The 25,388-nt window shown below is 36.7% G+C and overlaps 1 protein-coding gene across 2 annotated transcripts; it reads right to left on the reverse strand.

Annotated features, from left to right (window-relative positions):
* Positions 1-907: 907 nt before the first annotated feature.
* On the reverse strand, positions 908-24,705 carry LOC128619831 (C4b-binding protein alpha chain-like). Of its 2 annotated transcripts, none has more exons than XM_053644293.1 (12): positions 24,571-24,705; positions 15,016-15,152; positions 12,965-13,147; positions 11,735-11,840; positions 10,947-11,020; positions 10,267-10,446; positions 9,915-10,091; positions 9,578-9,754; positions 7,992-8,168; positions 6,578-6,625; positions 4,780-4,834; positions 908-2,900 (listed from the first exon to the last, which is right to left on the reverse strand). In XM_053644293.1, exons 2-12 carry the CDS (start codon positions 15,071-15,073, stop codon positions 2,843-2,845), a joined length of 1,293 nt encoding a protein of 430 aa, XP_053500268.1. In that variant the 5' UTR covers positions 15,074-15,152; positions 24,571-24,705; the 3' UTR covers positions 908-2,842. The 2 variants fall into 2 exon arrangements, with proteins under 2 accessions (XP_053500268.1, XP_053500269.1); XM_053644294.1 differs by lacking the exon at positions 24,571-24,705 and adding an exon at positions 21,855-24,552.
* Between the last annotated feature and the right edge of the window lie 683 nt (positions 24,706-25,388).

The raw sequence follows: 25,388 nt of genomic DNA on the forward strand, positions 1-25,388 counted from the left end.
TGACACCTTGGTAACGAAAAGGCTTTTTATAGACCATCAATTTACTAACCCAGTTGATATTAATTTGCACAGATAGGAGGTGTAATTGTAATCAGCTGGTTCCTTGCCTTACCTTGCCTTGGAGAACTGCTTTTTCTTAGCGTGTTCAATACTTTTTTCCTGTATCATTTCACTTTATTACACAACTTTATTTATGGACTTTAATGTTTGGATTTCTTTATATGTGTGGATTTCTTGAGTTAATACCAAAGTCTGGTGAAAATTTCATGTGAATAACCTCATTGGAAATATATTTACTGAAAAAAATGTTGACGCGTCCAATACTTATTTCCCCCACAGTATATGGCATGCAAAATAATGGTCAACAAGATGGGACAAGAAAAAAAGTAGTGTACACTAAGGTTACTGGTATTTAAAAAAATATTTTAAAACTCTCTTTTTTGTATTAACTATTTTTTTATTCTGCGCATGTTTTAAAAAAAATTATTTATGGAAGCACCCAATTAGTGTAATGTTACAGAGATGTTACTTTTACTTGCATGTTCAGGAACTCAAGTCCCAGTTTCTGCTTATCTAAGATTTTTGCAGTCGATCCGTCTGACTGTCCGTGTAGCCATCTCTCAGAGATTCTCGTTAGCACAATATCTCAAGAACAACTGGTTGAATATTAGTAACAAGAAGGAGTCATTCCCATCCATACTGTTTGTGTCTTATATCAGGCAGCATAAATCTACTTTCCCTGCTGGTCATACCAGAACAGGTCAACTGTTTCTCTTATGATGCGTTATGTTTTTGTTTCGTTTTTTAACCACAAAGACACTTGAAGGAAAAAAAGACAAATATAAAGACCAAATGTATTGAAGAAAATGTCAAAGTAATATCAGCACAAACTTTTATTTTTAAACTACTGTTTTTGGTTTTTTTTTTTTACAGTGAAATTTTATTAATAGTGCAATGTAACAGCAAAGCAATACTTTTTAAATAATTCATCATTATTAATTACAGCCCAGTCCTGAAGTGAACCACTCAGACATTCGATACAAAAGTTTCTATCCGGTCATTCATTCTAATATAATGTTATTTGCCACACTCAACAATTGAGATCAGCTTGATGATATTGAAGTGATGTAAAAGCAATTTTTGGCTTTCTTTGAATGTAGATACAAAAAGAATTCACAGAGGGGGGAAAAAGAAAGAAAGAAAAAAAACACTTCTTGTGTAACCAAACATACAATGGTCACAACGTCAATGTTATGCTACTATATCATAGAGTGCAGCAGGAACGAGTCCTAACACCTGGAAATAAGTTCGTGTTTTTGCACTTCAGGTTCCATCGTCTCAAAGTCAATGGATTTTTAAAATGGATTTTTGTTTAAATGCCTTAAATAAGATTTATGGTTAACACAAGCTGAAGATGTTGTCATGTTATATTCTACAAAATAAAATACATCTGTAATAGCCCACTCATGATTTTTTTGGTTTTACGCGTCTTGAAAAAGTGGCTAAATGGGACTACAGAGGTTGTTGGGGATATTAAAGGTCATCAAGCCAAACAGGAAAACTCATCTACTACAGCCTGTACTACAATGTTTATATCGTGCTCTTGCAAACTATTCCAACGCAAACTTTCCGACTTGTACATTTATCGATTTAAAGTATTTTCCAATTTTAGTGCTTTTAAAAAAAAAAATATTGAAAGTTGTCGGAAGCTTAGTGGTGGTGACGAAGTCATGCGACTGTGGTGTAGTTTGTTTGTAGCATAACTTTAACTTTTACTTCTGGCGATTCTATTTAAACTTCAAAATTCATAAAATTTGATTCAAATGAAATTTGTGATGATTATCTTGATGAACAAAACGTGTAAGAATTGTAAACTTTTGTTGGTCATAGAGATTATTTTCTGCAATAATCTAAAAGCCAGTGGAAAAATTATATTGGCTTTTTGTCAAGGGAACCAGGGTGATGCTAACTTCTGGGCTGACCTACAAAAATGTGTCATCTCTGCAGCACTCTAGTACAATAAAGCAGATATAGCTGTATATTACATCAAATCACATGACCATTTAATTCTTGATTTGGATAGTTCAGAAGGCGTTGATTAATTGTCTATAACAGTAGCTCTAACCTTAGTACCAGCTGTTAAGGAAAATCACAGGTTTATATTAACGCACTTGCTTACTGGATGCTTTTTTTTTTTTTTTAATACTAACAGCTCATTCACATGGACTCATATGGCTGACACTACACACAATTCAAACCTATTAATAAATGTGTAAAAAGCTTGGCTTTACCCCCCTTTTAAGTTTTGTTTGATATATATATACTCAAGAAAGAAAAACCTTGCTACCAGTAACTCTGCCAAAATCCAAAGTGTATTATACAAAAAGTTAAAGAAAATAAAGGGAACAGCAAATTATACACAATGTACAAAACTGTGTGAGTGCGTTTGAATTGTCGGTAAAGGTCCAGGGTAATGTGGGTGAGTGTATGTGTCGGAACGGCCTCACCGGTAACACGCCTCATTCCAGGAGCTCGTGAGAAGCACTGATGTTATGTGACTCAGTCCCAAAGGAAAATAATCCACAACTTCCAATAATTCCTCAATGCGACGAAAATGATCACAGGCAAGATCAGGCAAGGCAACATGAAAAAGTGATCGCTTGTACAATCCAAGAGGAGAACACTGAGCTTTGCTGTTTCTCCCCTTCTTGCCGGTAAGCTGGCTTCTTTGTCTCAATTTGTCTCATCCCAATCTTGATCAAATTAGGTTGATGGAGAGACTCTGGGATGTGTATGGGTCTCAGTCAGTCAGTACATGCTTTTGGGTGAAGATTCCTCTGGTCTATAAATGGTGGAGAACTAGAGTATCGTCTTCGGGTTTGGAATCATTTTGAATCGTTCTGGAACAGAAAGGCAAATTAAGTTGATAAAAACTACACCAATGTGATCATGCTGATAAGTGTTGTTTATTTAGATGTACAGTGCCCTTCACTAATATTGGCACCCTTGGTAAATATGAGCAAAGAAAGCTGTAAAGAAAATGTCTTTATTGTTGAACCATTTGATCTTTTGTTAAAAAAAAATCACAAAAATAGTCTACGCTCATGGATATCAAACAAATTCCAAACAAAAAGGTTTATCCAAAAAAAATATCTTTGTTAAATATAGGTGTGCAACTATTATTGGCACCCTTTCAGTCAATACTTTGTGCTACCTCCCTTTGCCAAGATAACAGCTCAGAGTTTTATATGGCAAGGGATAGAAGACCATACAGAATTTCTCCAGATCCTTAAAATTTAGAGCTCCACGCTGGTGGACTGTCCTCTTCAGTTCACCTGTGGGGTTTTCTATGGGTTGCAACCCAGGGGACTGGGATGGCCATGGCAGGACCTTGATTTTGTGGTCAGTAAACCATTTTTGTGTTGGTTTTGATGTATGTTTTGGATCATTGTCCTGCTGGAAGATCCAACCACGGACCATTTTAAGCCTTCTGGCAGAGACAGTCAGGTTTTCATTTAATATCTGTTGATATTTGATAGAGTCCATGATGCCATGTGTTCTAACAAAATGTCCAGGTCCTCTTGGCAGAAAAACATCCCCAAAACATTAAAGGGCCTCCACTATATTTAACCATGGGCATGAGGTACTATTCCATATGGCTACCTCTCTGTGTGCACCAAAACCACCTCTGGTGTTTATTACCAAAAAGCTCTATTCTGGTTTCATCTGACCATAGAACCCGATCCCATTTGAAGTTCCAGTAGTGTCTGGCAAACTGAAGATGCTTGAGTTGAGAGTAGAGGCTTTTTTCTTGAAACCCTTCCAAACAACTTGTGGTGATGTAGGTGACTTCGGATTGTAGTTTTGGAGACTTTCTGAACCCAAGACGCAACTACCTTCTGCAATTCTCCAGCTGTGATCCTTGGAGATTTTTTGGCCACTTGAACCGTCCTCTTCACAGTGTGTTGAGACGATATAGACACACGTCCATTTCCAGGTTGATTCATAACATTTCCAGTTGACTGGAACTTTTTAATTATTGCCCTGATGGTGGAAATGGGCATTTTCAATGCTTGTGATATTTTCTTATAGACACTTCCTATACTGTGAAGCTCAACAACTTTGTGCCGCACATCACAGCTATATTCCTTGGTCTTACCCATTGTTATGAATGACTAAGGGAATTTGGCCTGTGTGTGCCCTCATATTTATACCGTTATGAAACAGGAAGTCATGGTTGAACAATTTCCTGTTCCTAGTCTCCCAGGAGTACTAAGAAAAAGTAATATATCAATGGGAATATACTTAAAATATATTATTCTCATATGAATTCATAGGGGTGCCAGTAATTGTTGCACACCTATATTTAACAAAGTTTTTTTTTTTTTTTTAAATAAACTTGGGTTTTGTTTGCAATTGCTTGATATCCATGAGCTCTCATGGGAGTCTCAGAGTATTTGTATGATTTTTTTTTTTTTAAACAAAAGTTCAAATGATTAAACAATAAAGACAATTTTTTTACAGCCTTTTTTGCTCATATTTAGCAAGGGTGCCAATATTAGTGAAGGGAACTATATTTAGTGTGCTTCATGTGCCACTGAGCATGGTGTGTGCATGTTTTGGAAAAGAACAAAGAACAGAAGTGCATAAAATCAGGTTAGTGTTCATGCCAGATTTAAAAAAAACATGAAAACAGTGAGCATGTCATATGATTTTTAGTCAAGCTTTTATTTTTACATGTATTTTTATTTGTTTATTTTTTAAGAAAATCGCACTTACTTTTTATATTTCTTTTTCTTCCAGCAGTAGCAACCACCACAAACAAGAACACAAACTATACAAAATAGAAAAAAAAACATGACTAAGATTGTAGGTGAAAATAATAGCTTAACATCTGCAAAAAAAACAAAAAACACAGCAATACCACCATGCTTTACATTATTACTCAATTAAAATTTATTTCCATAGCAGTTTTAACAATAGTCAGTTTCACAAAGCAGTAAAAAAAAACTAACTTATTGCTCTTTTTTTCCACCCTTTTAGGGATTCTAAAGTCACTTGGTGTGCCAGATTAGTTCACTTTAATAGGAACACCTGTACAACGGCTCATTAATGCACTTATCCAGTGTAGAGCTGCAACAACTAATCGATAATCGATTATGAAAATCGTTGTCAACGAATCTCATTATGGATTAGTTTTTCTGCGCGCAGCACGGGGGAGATTTACTCATTACGTTACTCTTCAGAGAGTAAATACTAAAGTTGTGTCCCAAATGACGTACTGTACACTTACACTATGCACTACCGTCTAGTGTGTGGATTTTAGAAAGGTAATATCATCTCAAATATATCACTAGCTTTTTTTTTTTTTTACTAACCGGACCTATAAGCCACGACGGTGCATGACATCATACGCACGCTAGCATTAGCAAACACCCAGAGTCACCGATAATGACTTTCTTCTGTTTACTTTCTGTCAGCGTTACCTTTTATTCCCAACATGACCTCAGTCTCCATCAGATGGAGGAGAAATCGTCAAGTAACTGAGGAAAAAGTGTATAACCTCCAAGTCCTCTAAGGCAGAGGGGTGCATTTTAAACACTGCGAGATCAAACTCATGCACGAGGACAAACTTATGTTTATATCCAAAATGCTCCACTGTGTGTAAGGGGCAGGGGAAACTGGTGCAAGTTGCTTAAAAGGTTTAGTTTAATTTAAGTTTATTGTCATTATATGCTGTGTTTGCGCTTGCAGTGTAACTTCTGTAATTTATTATAACGGAAGTGAGGTGTTAGTAACGAGGCCGCGTTGCTCCTCACGCGCGGTGCAGACGCAGTGATACAGAGTGGGAGCGCGAGTAAGATCTGTAATGTCTCATTAAAACACTACGATCAAAAGTAAACACAAGTAAAATAATATTCCTAAAGGCAGTGAGGAACAGAAACCACACGGTGCAGTGAAAGTGAGTTTTTATTTTTAATTTAGGACTGTAGTAGGGTGCTTTTTGTGCATTAATAAAAAAATAATGCATAAATACTATAAAATAAATTTATATATATGAGAGAGAGAGATCACTTCCATTTATATATAAAAAACATTTATTTTATAGTATTTATGCATTATTTTTATGGATGCACAAAAATCACCCAATTAAACTACAGTCCTACATTAATAGTATATATTCTTGTGTGTGTGTGTGTGTGTGTGTGTGTGTGTGTGTGTGTGTATTGGGTTCTTTTCTGTTTTGGACAAACAGTTGTGTAAAGTTTTAGTCTGAAGTTTATATTTGTAACACTCAGTTTGTGGATTTTACTTTAAATAAACAAAAAATAAAATGTACTGAAAGCTTGCCCTGCCCCCATCCGATTAATCAAAAAAAAATTTAAATACTCGTCCAACTAATCGATAATGAAAATAATCGTTAGTTGCAGCCCTAATCCAGTGCATAAAATCATGCAGATACAGGTCAAGAGCTTTACTTGATCAAACATCAGAATGGGGGACAAAAGTGTGATCTCTGTGACATGGTGGACTGGTTTGAGTATGTGAGAGAGAGAGAGAAAGAGCACATACTTACCCAGGACTCCTAGAACAATTAAAATGATCCTAATCCAAGGAACTGGACCTGCAAATGAATATTAAATTAAATTATTAGATTTTAGTTTCATTAAATGAAACCTTTTACATTTAGTCTGTAGGCAATAATGTGGATACAAACACATGGAAAAAAAAATCAAACAGTCAAAATATAAAATAGTTCACAGTTCAAGTATTCAGTGTTCCCACTGTTGTGAGTGTTAAACTTACACAAGCACCTGGAATAAAACTCCACACTAATATATTTATAATGCAATATACTATAAATTCCTTTGTCAATGTGATTATATTCATTTGACTATTTTACAGCCGTTTACATGAGCAATATTATATTACTAATTTTTAAATCTCTTAATGATCTAGCACTTTTACACATCTTTGAGTGTCTGATAAATTGTACATTTATTCTATTATTTACAGATCTTTTTGTAATATACAATATTTTATTTCTTACTGTTTCTGACACTACTTTTATTTAGTGCATTTTTATACCAGAACACGGTTGAATTCTCCATTCTGATTGGTCAGAAGGTGGTGTTTGTTCTTGTATAAACAGCAGCTCTGACAGTAGTTCTAGCTGCAATGAGCTTCTTCTAATGTTATTTCTTCTACAGCAACACCTCATTCACGTTACAAAACAGATTAAATCATGCTGGTATTTAACAATGACAAATGTATCATTGATCTGGTGAAGATTTCTGTAAGGAGATTTAATATTTAATAATAATAAGAAGATAAGGTTAAGACACAGAAAAGTCTTCAGGACAAAGAACTTTGTGCTTTCTGGTTTCTCTTTAACATGACAAGTAGCATTTTTATCTTATTAATTTGAAAAGAAAGAAACAAATGGGAGGATGGAACAGGAACAACTATTTATAGCCATAATAAACATAAGTGCTACCAGGAATGAACTTGGCGCACGGACATTCGAGAACTATAAACAGTTAAAAAACATACAGTGCAGTTCATTAATAAATGAAACATGGCTATCTGCTGTGGTATAAGAGGAATGAAGCACTTAGGGACTTCAGCCACATCACACCCTGTTGTTGATTATTTTCCAACAGCAGCACGCCAGGTTGGGTTTTATTCCTTACTTATTACTTGCTTTATTACTTTATTGTTTGTTGTTGTTGTTTTTTTTAAATATTCACCTTGTACTTTGAGCTGCAATCTAAATGTGTGAAACTATATAACTAACATTTATTATTATTATTATCATTGTCAGGGATATTATATATATATATATATATATATATATATATATATATATATATATATATATATATATATATAAATAAAAATTGTTAAACAGGGTTCCTTCTGAATTCCCAATCAGCCAATCATCTGGTTGAGGAGGCATATCAGGCATTCAAAACATTGATTAATCTTACGTAAGTGGCACTGTGGAGGAGGTGGATTCCATCCATTTTCCCCACAGGTCAGGTAATCAGACCCTTCCATCTTGTATCCCTGGTTACAGTGGACCCGGACCGATGATTTATATACAAAATATTTTTCTGTGCTGTCAATATATCCATGTTCAATTTGAGGTCTATCACAGATCACATCTGGAAAAAGAGAAGAGTGAACAGAAACATAGAATGCTGTTTATTCCAAACCATATCAACTGTACACCTAACATCAATGTGCTAATAGAAAATGGGTTCATTATATTATTGTGTGTGTTTGTGTGTGTGTGTGTGTGTGTGTGTGTGTGTGTGTGTGTGTGTGTTCCAGCTCAAGCACACCTGGTGCAAATAATGAAGCCCTTGACTAGTTGCATCAGGTGTGCTTGAGACAACACCTGTTTTGCATATTTGTGCTGTTGTGAATCTTTGAGTGTCTGATAAATTATTGTACATTTACTCTATTATTTACAGATCTTTTTGTAATACACAATATTTTATTTCTTACTGTTTCTGACACTACTTTTATTTAGTGCATTTTTATACCAGAGCACTGTTGAATTCTCCATTCTGATTGGTCAGAAGGTGGTGTTTGTTCTTGTATAAACAGCAGCTCTGACAGTAGTTCTAGCTGCAATGAGCTTCTTCTAATGTTATTTCTTCTACAGTAACACCTCATTCACGTTACAAAACAGATTAAATCATGCTGGTATTTAACAATGACAAATGTATAATTGATCTGGTGAAGATTTCTGTAAGGAGATTTAATATTTAATAATAATAATAAGATTTAATACTTAAAATCCTTAATGTTAAGGTTAAGACACCGAAAAGTCTTCAGGACAAAGAACTTTGTGCTTTCTGGTTTCTCTTTAACATGACAAGTAGCATTTTTATCTTATTAATTTGAAAAGAAAGAAACAAATGGGAGGCTGGAACAGGAACAACTGTTTATAGCCATAATAAACATAAGTGCTACCAGGAATGCACTTGGCGCACGGACATTCGAGAACTATAAACAGTTAAAAAACATACAGTGCAGTTCATTAATAAATGAAACATGGCTATCTGCTGTGGTATAAGAGGAATGAAGCACTTAGGGACTTAGGCCACATCACACCCTGTTGTTGATTATTTTCCAACAGCAGCATGCCAGGTTGGGTCTTATTCCTTACTTATTACTTGCTTTATTACTTTATTGTTTGTTGTTGTTGTTTTTTTTAAATATTCACCTTGTACTTTGAGCTGCAATCTAAATGTGTGAAACTATATAACTAACATTTATTATTATTATTATTATTATTATCATTGTCAGGGATTATATATATATATATATATATATATATAAAAATTGTTAAACAGGGTTCCTTCTGAATTCCCAGTCAGCCAATCATCTGGTTGAGGAGGCATATCAGGCATTCAAAACATTGATTAATCTTACATAAGTGGCACTGTGGAGGAGGTGGACTCCATCCATTTTCCCCACAGGTCAGGTAATCAGACCCTTTACAGCAAATTTCAACATCACACAAAACAACACAATCGTATCTGAGATTTTCTCAAATACTTACCCAGACATTGGGGAGACGTCTCAAATGTTCCATAATCAGTACATGATATTGTTGAAGCTCCAATAAGTCTAAAACCTTGATTACAAGACCATGTGACTGTTTCTCTGTATTCATATAACTCCTTCTGGGGGTTAAATGTTCCATTCTTTATATCAGGAGGTTTTAAGCATGTAATAGCTGAGGAAGAAAAGAATGGCAATTAAACCTCTGAAAAAAATCAAATCATCAGAACATAACATCTGATTGCATGAATCTCCGTGAACCAGTCATAACTGATGCTGTTTGTGCTGTGAATATATAATTATGTTTATTATTGAGAAACATTCATTAGTAGTACCATTGCACTGAGGAGGAGGTGGATCCCACCCATCTTCCTTACAGGTCAGGTAATCAGACCCATTCATTCTGTAGCCTTTATTACACCGGTAGCGGACAAAGTTGTTATATTTATAAGGTGGTGATTTTCCTTCAGTTCTAACTGAGTTTGGGATTTCCGGTCTCTCACAGGACACACCTGTATAAAAAGAATGTCACTTTTTTTTTTTTTACTTCTTGTACCCGTTTGTGCTCAAATATACAATTTATAACTTTTAAAATCATCATGATCAACATAAAAATGTAAAAACAGGATTTTTATTCTTATTTTTTAATGAAATATTGTTTTAAACACTGAATTGAGTGGAACTCACGCAGACACCGAGGAGGAGAAGGCTGAAAAGTTCCATTACTAGAGCAGGTTGATACTGGAAGTCCAATAAGATCAAGACCTCTGTTACAATAGTATGTGACTGCTTCACCATAATCATATGAGTCATCCTCTGGTTCAAAAGTGCCATCTGTTATACCGGTAGGCTTTGGACACTTCGTCACTGAAAAAAAAAAAATCACAATAAATATTCAGGTATTCTATAATTATTTTAGACTAATGTTGAAGGAGAAATATAATTGTATAAATTCTGTGGTAAAATCTACAGAGAAAGGAAAATACCAGAATGCCATCATATTGTGCAGTGCTGTAATAAGGACATTCATGTCATCACATTTTAAACTGAGAAGGTTTGTAGGATTTGAACAGAATGTTGATGATTTAGTACAGGATACATTTTAAACTTGGTATTCATCACTATATAACACCCTTGGAGACTGGAGAAATCATTAATGTTCCTCCATAACAGAAATTACAAGCAAGTCATTCAAAATGTCAGTTTGCAGCATTGGGTCATCTTCCTCTAAAACCTTGCCAAGCTGGTAAATGAATGCTGACAACATTTCTAAATTCTGATTATTATCTAGTATTATTATCTTCATTGTAATGTAGCGCAAAGCTGTTTTTAATAATGAAAAATGTAAAAGTGAAAAATGACATTACCTTCACATATAGGAGCTCTCCCATCCCAACCATTTTCTCTGCAATTTCTTGTTTGTGTTCCAACAAGCATATAACTGCAAAGAGATTTTAATTTAGCAATGAAAACAAGTTAGTTTTTTCCTTTAGATTTTCTTTCAAACAATGAAATGAAAGGACGTGTCAGTCTGCTTGTCATTATTGGGAGGCCATTAAAGCAGAACAGTCAAGAAGCTGCATTAGGTGTATTAACATACAGTCTTATCTTTGTATGATCAGCAACACTTTTGATTTTACACTACCAGGTAAAAGTTGGACACACTTGCTCATACAAAGAAAGGCTTCTCTCTTTTTTGAAATTTTCTTCCATTTTATAATAATAATAATGATCATAATAATAATAATAATAATAATAAAATACACATTAACACGGATGTGGAATTATGCGGTGATCAAAAAGTGTTGAACAATTCAAAACTATTTTCTATTTGAAATTCTTAACAGCATTTCTGCTGCATTACTCTTGGCATTTTCTCAACCAGCTTCATGAGAAGCTTCACCCAGGAGGCTTTTATTTAAATTCTTTTATTCAAATTTGTTGATCTCCACACTTCTTCTCCTATGTTCTAAATGAAGGCTACTTGTTTAGGCAAACAATTTAAATTTAAATGTTTGACTAGTAGTGTAGTATAGTTTGTATACATTACATAGTATGCTTATTCACTTTTTTATAGTTTATCCACAGTCTGTTTATTCACTATTATTGTGCAGATACATGTGTGCAGAACCAAATATGGATAAACAATTTTTACCCTTCATTACACTCTGCTGTGATGGTTGCACCAAACGAAATTCCGTCTGTAGGTTGATATATATACTTTCCATTGGTAATCTCGCCAGGACTTCCACAGGGTCTTTCTGGAAAAAAAAGAATTTCCACTTATACCACAGTGATTTGTCAGCGTTTATAACATTTTTCACATTTGTCACATTTTTTAACGGTTTATAGTTAGATTTGATGCTGTGGAACATTTGAGAGACAAGTTATCTCCTGTTCTCACCTACGTTATCGCTATGATAGACAATTATATCCTCACCAGTCTCTCTCTCTCTCTCTCACACACACACACACACACACACACAGCACAGGCCGTGATTTTACTGTGAAAACAAAGAAAACTGAAAATGTAACCAAGACTGAGAGCGCTTACAACCAAGACTCCTTCCATAAATGTTAAATAAACGTCTCCTAACAAAAAAACGTCATACATCTACAATTAAACACTTTACTTTGCTAAACCATGTGTTTTTAAATCCATTTATTTTAAGTCTCCTATTATGTGAAGAGTCCACGTCCCTGTGTATGAGCTGTTACTATAGAAACAATAATGTACTAGAACCTGCATATTAATAAATACGCATATCGTTTATTTTACAGCCGGAAATACCTGTGCTGTTTTACAAACATAATACATGCCTTCTGACCAATCAGATTCCAGCTTTTAACTGTGCTGTGGTATAAAGGGTTGCATGTGTCCATGCAATAAAATAAGTATTTTTCCTATTAAAGTGCAAAGTGTCCAAAAAACATTTATGATATGAATCCAAACTACTATGGCAGGGACAATATGGCAATATAATATCAACATTGTGATAAATTATGTCAAATATGCTTTTCTGAGAAATCATTATATCTTACTTTTTGTTTTGTTTATTTTTAGATAATCTGACTAGAAGCAGCTGATGTGATCTTAAAATTAAGTTTTTACAGGTTTTCTTCTACTTTTAAAATGAAATATTTGAAATATAAAAAACCAAATACATTTATTTTTGTGTACATTATACAAACCACTTAAATGTTTATAAAAAAAAATGTTATATGGTTGTTTGATCATTTCTTGCTAAACTAATATATCATGATACATATCGTGTATGGTAGAAATGAGAATCGTGATATGATATTTTTGTCATATCGCCCACCAGTAATCCAAACTATACACAAATTAAAGCTCAATATAAAAAGATGTTTGTAGACAGTTTACTTTTGCATTGAAGTTCGAGGTCGCTCCACTGGGTTCCAGTACAGGTGATTGATCTGGAAGCTGATGATTCCACAGGAATATAACCAGTGGAACATTTGAACGTTACAGTGGATCCATCAGGAAAAGTCTGGTGGTCTTCAGTCAAAATCCGGTTTTCCCCAACATCAGGTCTCTCACATTGTGCTGAGCAGATAAATACAGATCAGGCTTATTAGTGATTATCAAATATCCAGATATCCTTTGTATGGCCTGCACTTTGTCTGTTTCCAAAATCATAACCTTTTTTTTTTTTTTTTTGAGATATGGATATTGAGATCTGGATCTTAAAACTGACATTTTTATCTCATATCTCATGCGTCATACAATTATATATACAGTATCTCACAAAAGTGAGTACACCCCTCACATTTTTGTAAATATTTGATTATATCTTTTAATGTGACAACACTGAAGAAATGACACTTTGCTAAAATGTAAAGTAGTGAGTGTACAGCTTGTATAACAGTGTAAATTTGCTGTCCCCTCAAAACAACTCAACACACAGCCATTAATGTCTAAACCGCTGGCAACAAAAGTGAGTACACCCCTAAGTGAAAATGTCCAAATTGGGCCCAAAGTGTCAATATTTTGTGTGGCCACCATTATTTTCCAGCACTGCCTTAACCCTCTTGGGCATGGAGTTCATCAGAGCTTCACAGGTAGCCACTAGAGTCCTCTTCCACTCCTCCATGATGACATCACAGAGCTGGTGGATGTTAGAGACCTTGTGCTCCTCCACCTTCCATTTGAGGATGGCTCAATAGGGTTTAGGTCTGGAGATATGCTTGTTCAGTCCATCACCTTCACCCTCAGCTTCTTTAGCAAGGCAGTGGTCATCTTGGAGGTGTGTTTGGGGTTGTTATCATGCTGGAATACTGCATACTGATCATGCTCTGCTTCAGTATGTCACAGTACATGTTGGCATCCATGGTTCCCTCAATGAACTGTAGCTCCCCAGTGCAGGCAGCACTCATGCAGCCCCAGACCATGACACTCCCACCACCATGCTTGACTGTAAGCAAGACACATAAGACACACTTGTCTTTGTACTCCTCACCTGGTTGCCGTCACACACGCTTGACACCATCTGAACCAAATAAGTTTATCTTGGTCTCATAAGACCACAGGACATGGTTCCAGTAATCCCTGTCCTTAGTCTGCTTGTCTTCAGCAAACTGTTTGTGGGCTTTCTTGTGCATCATCTTTAGAAGAGTCTTCCTTCTGGGACGACATCCATGCAGACCAATTTGATGCAGTGTGCGGCGTATGGTCTGAGCACTGACAGGCTGACTCCCCACCCCTTCAACCTCTGCAGCAATGCTGGCAGCACTCATACGTCTATTTCCCAAAGACAGCCTCTGGATATGAAGCTGAGAATGTGCACTCAACTTCTTTGGTCGACCCGTGGCGAGGCCTGTTCCGAATGGAGCCTGTCCTGTTAAACCGCTGTATGGTCTTGGCCACCGTGCTGCAGCTCAGTGTCAGGGTCTTTGCAATCTTCTTATAGCCTAGGCCATCTTTATGTAGAGCAACAATTCTTTTTTTTTTTCATATCCTCAGAGAGTTCTTTGCCATGAGGTGCCATGTTGAACTTCCAGTGACCAGTATGGGGGAGTGTGAGAGCGATGACACCAAATTTAACACACCTGCTCCCCATTCACACCTGAGGCCTTGTAACACTAACAAGTCACATGACACCGGGGAGGGAAAATGGCTAATTGGGCCCAATTTGGACATTTTCACTTAGGGGTGTACTCACTTTTGTTGCCAGCGGTTTAGACATTAATGGCTGTGTGTTGAGTTATTTTGAGGGGACAGCATTACTGTTACACAAGCTGTACACTCACTACTTTACATTGTAGCAAAGTGTCATTTCTTCAGTGTTGTTACATGAAAAGTTATAATCAAATTTTGACAAAAATGTGAGGGGTGTACTCAATTTTGTGAGATACTGTAATATATATAAGGTGGGGAAGCTGCAGCTGTAACATTTAATGTATAAGAGACCTCACCTCGGACCGTTACGGCAGTCATGAGAAGTGTAGAGCAGATGATCATGTAGCGCAACATCTTCAACTGTAAATATTAGACACCAGATAGGCTCTAGGTGGTCCTCTGTCCTAGATCACTACTGTCCAAGAAAGTTACCCTGAAATAAAAAATATATGTTTCTGGTTTACAACGTAAGAAATTACAGACTGCCTCTCAGTAGATTCCACCCCGAACTGTGTTAGGATAAGCTTGTTCCACAAAAAGGCAGAATTAGCAAAGGGACAATTTATCTCAGTCTCAGCAATATGTGTATAATACCACCTAAAGTGACATTCACACAGTTATAGCATGGGAAAGGCAGTAGGACATCAAGAACCATTATAGAAAATATTTATGAAGTATAATCAATATGTGTAACTAACATCTGGATATGCTAATAAAGTGTAATCAATATGTATAACGAACATTTAGATTTATTACTTAAGCATAATCTACATGTATAATCAATATTTATATGCTACCCCTAGGTCAAATTATTCGTAAACATGGAATTAGCTTCCACTGTTATGCTGATGATACACAGTTGTATGTTTCAGCGAAGCCAGAGGACAGACAGAAGCTTAGTAAAGTTGAGGATTGTGTAAAGGACATTAGACATTGGATGTTAATTAACTTCCTTCTACTTAATTCTGATAAAACAGAAATACTTTTATTAGGCCCATGTGTAGCTAGAAGTAATCTTTCTGATCACATGGTTACTCTGGATGGTCTTTCTGTTTCATCATGTACAGCAGTTAAAGACCTTGGAGTGATTATTGACTCCAGCCTATCATTTGATGCTCATGTAGATAATATTACTAGGATAGCCTTCTTTCATCTCAGAAATATTTCTAAAATAAGAAACATATTGTCACTACATGATGCGGAAATACTAGTTCATGCATTCGTCACCTCTAGATTAGATTACTGTAATGCCTTACTGTCTGGATGTTCCAGTAGGAATATAAATAAGCTCCAGTTAGTCCAGAATGCAGCTGCAAGAGTCCTAACTAGAACTAGAAGATACGACCATATCACACTGATATTATCAATACTGCATTGGCTCCCAGTAAAATCTCGCATTAACTATAAAATACTTTTATTAACCTATAAAGCACTAAATGGTCTCGCGCCACAATATCTAAGCGACCTTTTGGTTTTATATGATCCGCCACGACTACTTAGATCAAAAGATGCAGGCTATTTGACGGTACCTCGAATAGTGAAGGCTACAGCAGGGGGAAGAGCTTTCTCTTATAGAGCCCCACAGTTATGGAACAGTCTTCCTATTAGTGTTCGGGACTCAGACACAGTCTCAGTGTTTAAGTCTAAGCTTAAAACGTATTTGTTTACTCAAGCCTACCCTGACTAGATTCTGTTCTACTACTTCGCAGTCATAATAATCTTTTTTCTCCCTCTCTCCTTTCGCCGAGCCCCACACGAATTTATGGAGATACTAGAGATCCAGATCCTTTCTGCCTCTGGATGGAGCTCAAATCTTCTTTAATTCCAGACTGCTGGGACTACGGCTGCTCCTAACGCCATACAGACTTCATATAAATCCATAATGAACTTTTTCACACTAACTGTTGTTACCCAGATGAGGATGGGTTCCCTTCTGAGTCGGGTTCCTCTCAAGGTTTCTTCCTCTTAAAACATCTTAGGGAGTTTTTCCTTGCCACCGTCGCCACTCAGTGGCTTGCTCAGTTGGGATAAATTCGCACCTTTAATATCTGTATACCATGTTGATATTTCTGTAAAGCTGCTTTGAGACAATGTCTATTGCAAAAAGCGCTATACAAATAAAATTGAATTGAATTGAATTGAATATTTAGAAGCATAATCTAAACCCATAGAACTTTTTGATCAAGTTCTATTCTAAGTGTGTATTGAGTTAGATGAGTTCTGTGTCTTACTGAACAATAATTGTTTTTCTGTATCCGCCTGTACTTTCCTACACAGACGTAAATAACCTTGAGGCTGGAGGACAATTAAGGAGTTAGGATAGGGCCTCAGGAAGGGAGATAGATATCAGCTAGGACAGCAGAAACAGACAGAAGCTCATTGAAGCATAGGAAGGGTGTGTTGATCAGAGAGAAACAAAAAACAAAGACTCTGAGTGAAACCCTTTTTAAAAAATAGAAAAGAAAAAAAGAAACCTTGTCCTCATAAAACCTTTTCAAGAAGAACAACTAACTGCGCATGCTCCACAAATTTAAGATAATAAGTAGACATGAATAATTGTGGCGAAGATGATTGGTCTGTTTTTAATGAGAAAAGGTAAAACCCCGCCTAAGATGAGTACGCTGTGGAGAAAGGTATAAAAAGGGCTGTGTGTGTTTGTATAATTTAGACGTTCTGTAGACTGTCTCACTTTATTGTTTCAATAAAGATAATTACTTTTTGACATCTACTAAGCTTCTCTCTCTGAAGATTTTTGACTTAGGCTTGAAAGATTGTTTGCCACGACACCATCCCTGAACAAAGGGGATATGTGACCGTAGTTAGCATCATCACCTTTTAGGGTCACATCTGTAAGAACATCCGTACCGAGATGTGAGTATGGAAAGCGATCACAGCAAATGCTATCCTTAATTTTCATTTATAATGAAACTTTATTTACATTACATATAGAAAACCTGGATTGAAACACAGTATAAAATGTCTGTGCTGATATTGCTCGTGGTTCACTTTGACTCAGACAAACTTGAAGTGCTTCATGTACTTTGTCACTGCCATGCTGTAATAAATGTATTCTTCATGGAGATCTTCGACATCCTCTCCATTTTTTCTTACAACAGCATTTCTTTAAAATCACAAGACTTTTGCATACACAGTACATACAGGTAGTGGTGGAAAAAGCAGAGTGCTTCTGAGGCTGTAGTGAAACCAGTGGATATGCTTGACGTAATAGCTGTAGTCAGAACATCACGTTCATTTCATGGGGTACTAAAGTTCCCAGAGTGTAGATCAGCTCCTTGTCTTTGCGTTCCATGGCACAAGCTATGACATTTCTTAGGAATGATTGCACATTTCCTTATTTTTCTGGAGAAAATTTTCATTTTCACTGCAAACTCATTTAAATTGGTAATATTTCAATCAGCATGGAAAGGAGAGCCTTCTGAACTATAGAAAATCTCTTAGTGCTGCTAGATCAGTCTATCTCTCCATCCTAATAGAAGATAGCAAAAACAATCCTAGATTTCTATTCAATACTGTAGCAAAATTCAGTAGGATTAAGTCCACCACTGAAACAGGCACACAATCATTATACAGCTGCGACGATTTCACATATTTTTTTCAGTAGCAAATTTGAAAGTATTAGACATGTAATTCAGACTATTAATTTAAAATCTTATAACTTACCCTGTAAATAATAATATAGCAATATCAGATCAACAATTAGAATGTTTTACTCGCCTTAGACAGACCGAACTAAATTCATTCATTTCTTCATCAAAATCATCAACTTGCAAACTTGATCCCTTACCTACATGTTTCTTCAAACAGATTATTCCAGGAGCAATCAAACCCCTTCTAAAAATAATCAATTCTTCCCTTAGTCCTGGCTAAGTACCTAAATCACTTAAACTAGCAGTTATCAAACCCCTGATTAAAAAGCCTGACCTCAACCCCTGTCAACTGTCCAGCTATAGGCCAATATCAAATCTCCCCTTTATCTCAAGATCTTAGAAAAGTTTGTAGCACAGCAGCTATGCTCGTAACTACATAGGAATAATATACATGAAATGTACCAGTCATGATTTAGGCCTCTAAATGACCTAAACTGGCCTCTGATCAGGGTTGTGTCTTCTTACGTGTGTTACTTGACCTTAGTGCTACTTTTGATACCTTTGATCATACTGTTCTCCTTGATAGACAAGAAAATGTTGTTGGCATTAAGGGAACGGTCCTCTCCTGGATCAGGTCTTATTTGACCAATCGTTATCAGTTCGTAGATGTAAATGGTGACTTCTCCACGCACACTGAGGTGGAGTTTGGTGTTCCACAAGGTTCTGTTTTAGGCCCACTGCTTTTTACTTTATATACGCTAACTCTAGGTCAAATTATTCATAAATATGGTATTGGCTTCCACTGTTGTGCTGATGATACACAGTTGTATGTTTCAGCAAAGCCAGATGACAGACGGCAGCTTAGTAAGTTGAGAAATGTGTAAAGGACATTAGACGTTGGATGCTTATTAACTTCCTTTTATTAAATTCTGACAAGACAGAAGTACTTCTACTAGGACCACCATGGGCGTAACCACGCACCCTTTGGGGGGGTCATGTCCCCCCCAATGTTGAGGAAATACCAACCTGTCCCCCCCCAATATACAGTACAAAATATTTTCTATATGTCCCCCTTTAATGAACCCTACCAACGGATCTGTCTTTTCTTCATCTATTCTATTTATTTATGTCTATTCCTTTTTAATATATTTCCGTTTGTTAAGGAAAATAGGTGTGTGCCCCCCCTCCAATTGTATGCTTAGTTGCGCCCATACTCAATGGAAGTTCGTTGATATATTTTAGCCGCACAGTCTGTAAGAAATGGTGGCAGCAGCCAAGCATAGAAAAGTGTAGCAGAGCATACAAGCTTTTTTCAGACAGTAAGTAACTAGATACTAGGTGACCTTAGCTTAGTATAGAAGGCATCATAGCATGGCTTGGTTTGTTCTTAAGAACGTCAATTAACTTTTGATATTTGCACACCCATGAAGTAGGCGTGGCTAACGTCAGTTCCAGTTTTTGACCATTAACGTTACATTCACTTGCATATCCTCCCACCGAGTTTGTTGGACCCCACCAATGTCCATACCATGGTTACGCCCTTGAGGACCACATACAGCTAGAAGTAAGCTTTTGATTACATAGTAACTCTGGATGGTCTTTCTGTTTCGTCATATGCAGCAGTAAAATACCTTGGGTGATTATTCACTCCAGTATTTCATTTGACGCTCATCTATATAATATTACTAGGATAGCCTTCGTTAATCTCAGAAATATTGCTAAGATAAGAAATATAATGTCACTACATGATGCAGAAATATTAGTTGCTTTCATTACCTCAAGGTTGGATTATTGTAATGCCTTACTGTCTGGATGTTCCAGTAGGAGCATAAACAAACTCCAGTTAGTCCAGAATGCAGCTGCAAGAGTCCTTACTAGAACCGGAAAAAATGACATCACATCACCCCGATCTTATCCACACTGCACTGACTCCCAGTAAAATTTCGCATTGATTACAAAATACTACTATTGACCTATAAAGCCCTAAACGGTCTCGCACCACAGTACCTGAGCGAACTTTTGGTCTTTTATGATCCGCCACATCTACTTCGATCAAAAGGTGCAGGCTATTTGTTGGTACCTCGAATAGTGAAAGCTACAGTAGGGGGAAGAGCTTTCTCTTACAAAGCCCCACAGTTATGGAACAGCCTTCCAATTAGTGTTCAGGACTCAGACAGAGTCTCACTGTTTAACTCCAAGCTGAAAACAGATTTGTTTACTCAAGCTTACCATGAAGACTTTTTTTATTTTTTTACACAAAGTACACTGTCTTATCCATTATGGGACAATAAGCATACCTAATAATCTCTCCCTCTCTGTCTCTGTCAAGCTACACGATATTCCTGAGATGCCAGTAATCCTGACTCTTTCTGCTCTCCATACCTGCCCGATCCATCCTGATGCCCTACATCTGGTGGGAGTTCCCATCAACTGGAGGCTACATTCTACTACTGAAGACAGCCCCAAGCGGTGCAGCCTGGAGATTTAGTGAACAGTGGATCAGTTCAACAAAACAGACTTCATATAAAAACTACAATGAACTTCCTTTTACTCTATCCGGTGTTACCCAGATGAGGACGGGTTCCCTTCTGACTCTGGTTCCTCTCAAAGTTTCTTCCTCATATCATCTTAGGGAGTTTTTCCCTTACCACCATCTCCACTGGCTTGCTCATTAGCGATAAATTCAAACAATTAAAATATACTGTATCCTGTGTTTATATGTTTCTGTAAAGCTGCTTTGAGACAATGTTTATTGTAAAAAGCGCTATACAAATAAATAAATTGAATTGTAGTGCTTGGGATGTTAAGAATTTAAAATAAGAGTCTACAATGGACTGTGTTTGTTTTTTTTTGTGGTATCTGCTGACTTCAAAGATATGTCTAAAAATATTATTTTCATTCCAATGTACCTAATAAATAGTGTGGGTACCTGGCCCATAATTTGATCAAAGAAATTGTACTCAACAAATCCAACAAAGACGTTTGCATCAGAGGATCCCATTTTAGTGCCCATACTAACACATCTTACTTGGGAGTAAAGCCTGGAAATGAACTTGCAGAAGTTAGGTGTTAGTACAAGCTCTGATAATCTTGAGAGAATTTCAGTAGGTGGGTCCCTGTCCAGTCACACATCTAGAAATTGTTCTAAGGCCATCAATCCATCCCTAGTAGGAATGACTGTAAATAGGCTTTTGATGTCCATAGAAAAAAAATGAAATGATTGTTTTCCAGGGATTGCTCTTTGAAGTGTTGAGGGATTTGTAGAAAAAGTGAACAAAAGGTTGACAAAAATCTGTAAAGTGTTGTAGGAGATTTAGATCTCAGGATTATGTAGCCTCAGCCCTACCGTTATTTCTTGCTTAAGTGTAAAATACAAGCTGATGTATTATGTTATGTGATTATGATTAAACGGTGTTATGATTAAACTATGTAAAGAACCTCAACCTTGACAGCCCGGGGAAACACAACCGCATCAGGAGAAAAAGAGGGCCAAGAAAAAGGAAGGGCTCAAGCCGTTCCCCAGGTACCTAGCTACGAAGACGGACTGGAAAATCTTCTGGTTCAGGGGCCACTAAGAAAGCTGTTCCTGATGTTCTGCTCCTCCAGCAAGACCTGCGAGATTTACAACTTGACACGCTGGATGTGAAAAGAACTGAAAAGCTGATATTAAAACATGAACGTTTAGAGAAAGAATGTGATAGCATATTAGGTGTTTTGAATCAAATGAGAGCTGAAGCTGAGAGATTGAAGGATTGTGCTAGATACAAGAGAGCCGAAGGCATTAGGCAACTAAAATCAGAGATATGGGCAAAGATACACAGAAGAAATAAAAAGAGCCGCTCGTGATTGTAATACAGAACCCAGACCCTCTGCCTTTATTAGACACATAGATGAATTAGAAAAGGCGCTAGGGCGTTTAGAAATAAAACTGAAACGGACCAAGTAAAGCATATCTTCTGTTTTCTGCACACACACATAGATGAATTAGAAAAGGCGCCAGGGCACCTAGAAATAAAACTGACATGGTCCGAGTAAAAGCATACATCCGGTTTTCTGCACACAGCTTAAAAATTAGAGCTCTATACCAAGTTCCCCAGTCCATTGTGTCTCTCTGTTAAGCCCAAATAAGGACATGCATCATGTTTCTCTACAGGTAACGTGAAGGTCAGAACATGTAACCCCATTCTGTGACCTTAAAGAAGGCATGGTTTTGTGCGCTAGCCTGGACACTAGCGCACAGGGCCACACTCAAAAAATGTATAAATATCGAGGCAAGGCAAGTGTTTAGATGCCATTTCCACGGGTGAAGACTTACTCGTTTTAATTTCTTCTAAAAAGAAAACCATTATCAGACTCTGCGTAGTATACAGTTGTTCTTTATTTTTCTTTATATTCTGAGTTAAGATATTTGTAATCCTTTTATTCTTTAATAAACCGAAGTCCATATAAAGGACGATTCATATACCTTACTTCAAGAGTGAATTCCTTAGTTACAAACTTCTTCAGAGAAAGAGAAAGGACTTCAAGGGTTCTCGAGCCCAGCGGCACGAAGACTCCACCTCATGAGAAGGTAAGAGGAAGTAATTCTACAAGCTCTATCAGTTGTATGACAGGGTAGAGGGTAGAAGACTAAAAACTGGGATACGGAATTCCCAGAAAAACTCAAAAAAAGACTGAAGAATGGGCTGGGAAAACCAGGATATGATTTGTTGGAATTATATTTGGAGAAGTCAACATGGGCATCAGGAATTCTGGATGATGTTTGTTCATCTTTATTAAAATGGGCATGAAGATTTAAAGGTGCATTAGGCAAGTTTTTTTCCAATCTGGTTAGATGGGTTCAACATTTGAATGTTTTTTTTTCTCCTTGGGCTTATTCCCACCGATAGTCATTAAGCTCTGCCCCAAAGATCTTATGGGAACCCACAGAGTGTCTATAAAATGACAGACAAGAGGTGCATCCAAACAGAAAGAAGTCTTCCAAACTGGAACTCAGTTTTCCAAAAGGTTTTCTCAGCAACTTTATTCACTTTCACTAAGGCCATGGCTTAATCCAGTGTTTTTAATACATGTTCTACATATCTTTTAGGTTATTTGTACAAGTAAGGAGTAAAAATTGGGGGAAAAAATTGACTATTTGGTGTTGGCCATCATAGCTATTTTTAAGATTAAAAAGTACTTCATACACCTATGCAAAAAGATTTTTTTCCCAAATAACATTCCTATCCTCATCCATGACAACGCTCTCAAAACTAGCCTGCACCAACTGAAATGTCTTTCTGGAAAATAAATTCACCAGACCCTCACTTTGTGGATTGGACATGTCAACTTTAATAAATCATAATCCTAAAACTTGTCTCTAGAATTTTTTTTTAAATGAATGTATTTAGTGAATGAAACAGTCAGTCCCTCCAGGATTTTCCACAGATTTGGGCCATGTCAGGTCATGTGAGGTCATGTCAGGTCATGTGACATCGTCACAACATGCATGCAGCCAAAGCCCTCTTTGATTCACAAGCAGGAGTACAGCTAATAGGTCTTGTTTACCAACAAACATGTCTGCAAAAGACTGTGCAAAACAATTTCGTGCAACTGCAATTTTACCAATTCTCCACAATTTGCATAGCAAATTTTAGAAAAAGCCGCAACAAATCAGTCTTTTTTTGGCCACACGCTGACAGCGGTAGACCAATCACAACAGACTGGGACGTCTGACCAATCAGAGCAGAGTATGCTCTCTGGAAGGCGGAGTTTAGAATGGATCCTTTAGAAAGGACCATTGCAGCAGCAATTTGCTTGTATTTCAGTAACTTGCTGTATATACCAAACACATAATAACTGAAATCAGCTTCTAATGCGAATAAACATTCAATTTCAATAAATTTACAGTCAACTACAGACTAATGATTCCGCTATGCTTTCTTACAGACACGTCCCTAAACTCGGAAACTCCGGATTAGAGAAATTCCCGAATTTCCCCACTCGTAATGGAGTGGAGGCGTTCATGTGCGTTCCACTTGTAAAACTAAAAGAATGTAACGTCTCTCATAGTGCGCTCATTTTATTTACTAACTATAGTCGAGTTCATCTCTGTGTGTCTACAAACCACACTGGAAAAGTCTCGCGAGTTGTTTTTTCAGTAGGCACTAAAGACGTCGTATATTAGATTTTATTTAATGTTACACCATAAACTCAGTCTCGCGATTCATTTTAGCTCTGGTTAAAGTAATTTAAACATCTTACTTATCTTGTTACGCGTCCTGGGTGTTTACCTTCCGGTGACTTATCGAAAACTGTGACCAGGAGTCGCTGTTGAGCAAATGTTCGAACGGGAAAGCGCGTGACGTCCGCGCGTGACCGTGAGCGCGTAGACATTAGTGCAGAGAGCTGTGCTGTAAACAGAAGATGCGTCATGCCTTAGAGAAACACGTTCATTGGACAAGCTAGATATTGTCACGAGCATCGAAATGCGTGTCTAGAGAAGAAATAAAACATTAATGCTGCTGCTAGACCGCTAATGTGTTACTACTGTGAATGGTTTGTTTATGAGATGTTTTACAGTAGCGCTTGTTGATGTGTATAACATTCTGGTTGTCTGATAGACATGTAGGCTTATCTTTATTCTTATAACTATTTACTGTAATGACCCAATAATGTTGGAGATCCTATAGTTTGTTCTTTACAAATGCATATTACTCTGAGATATGATAGAGTAGGCTAGGATCATTGAATCTGACTAAATGTATAGCTACCGAAATATGTTACCCCTCTTTATTTCATCATAACTGATTATAATGTTTAATAAAGTGGCTCATGTGATGTATCAGGTCCTCCCCCGTTCTATTTCTAGTTCATTCTATCCCTTCCGGGTATAAAGACAGTGGTGGTTTGGCTCCGCCCCTCAGGAAACCGAAACTGTACCCAAAAAAAAAAAAAAAAAAAAAAAAAAACAGTCCTGCAAAAAAAATTCAATACCATTCTCTACTAATGTGTCTAGTGTCATAACTAAGCAGTCCGACATAATTAAGGACGTCAAAATGGTTTAAACGCGTTCAAACGAA

This window comes from Ictalurus furcatus, chromosome 15 (genome assembly GCF_023375685.1).
Source record: "Ictalurus furcatus strain D&B chromosome 15, Billie_1.0, whole genome shotgun sequence".
Lineage (NCBI taxonomy): Eukaryota > Metazoa > Chordata > Actinopteri > Siluriformes > Ictaluridae > Ictalurus > Ictalurus furcatus.

Coding starts and splice junctions, on each gene's coding strand:
- LOC128619831 (XM_053644293.1), bottom strand. CDS start 15,073: ATGTTGCGCTACATGATCATCTGCTCTACACTTCTCATGACTGCCGTA. Junction 9,755..9,914: donor ACCTCCTCCTCAGTGCAATG/GTACTACTAATG, acceptor TTTCTTCCTCAG/CTATTACATGCTTAAAACCT. Junction 8,169..9,577: donor GACGTCTCCCCAATGTCTGG/GTAAGTATTTGA, acceptor CTCTTTTTCCAG/ATGTGATCTGTGATAGACCT.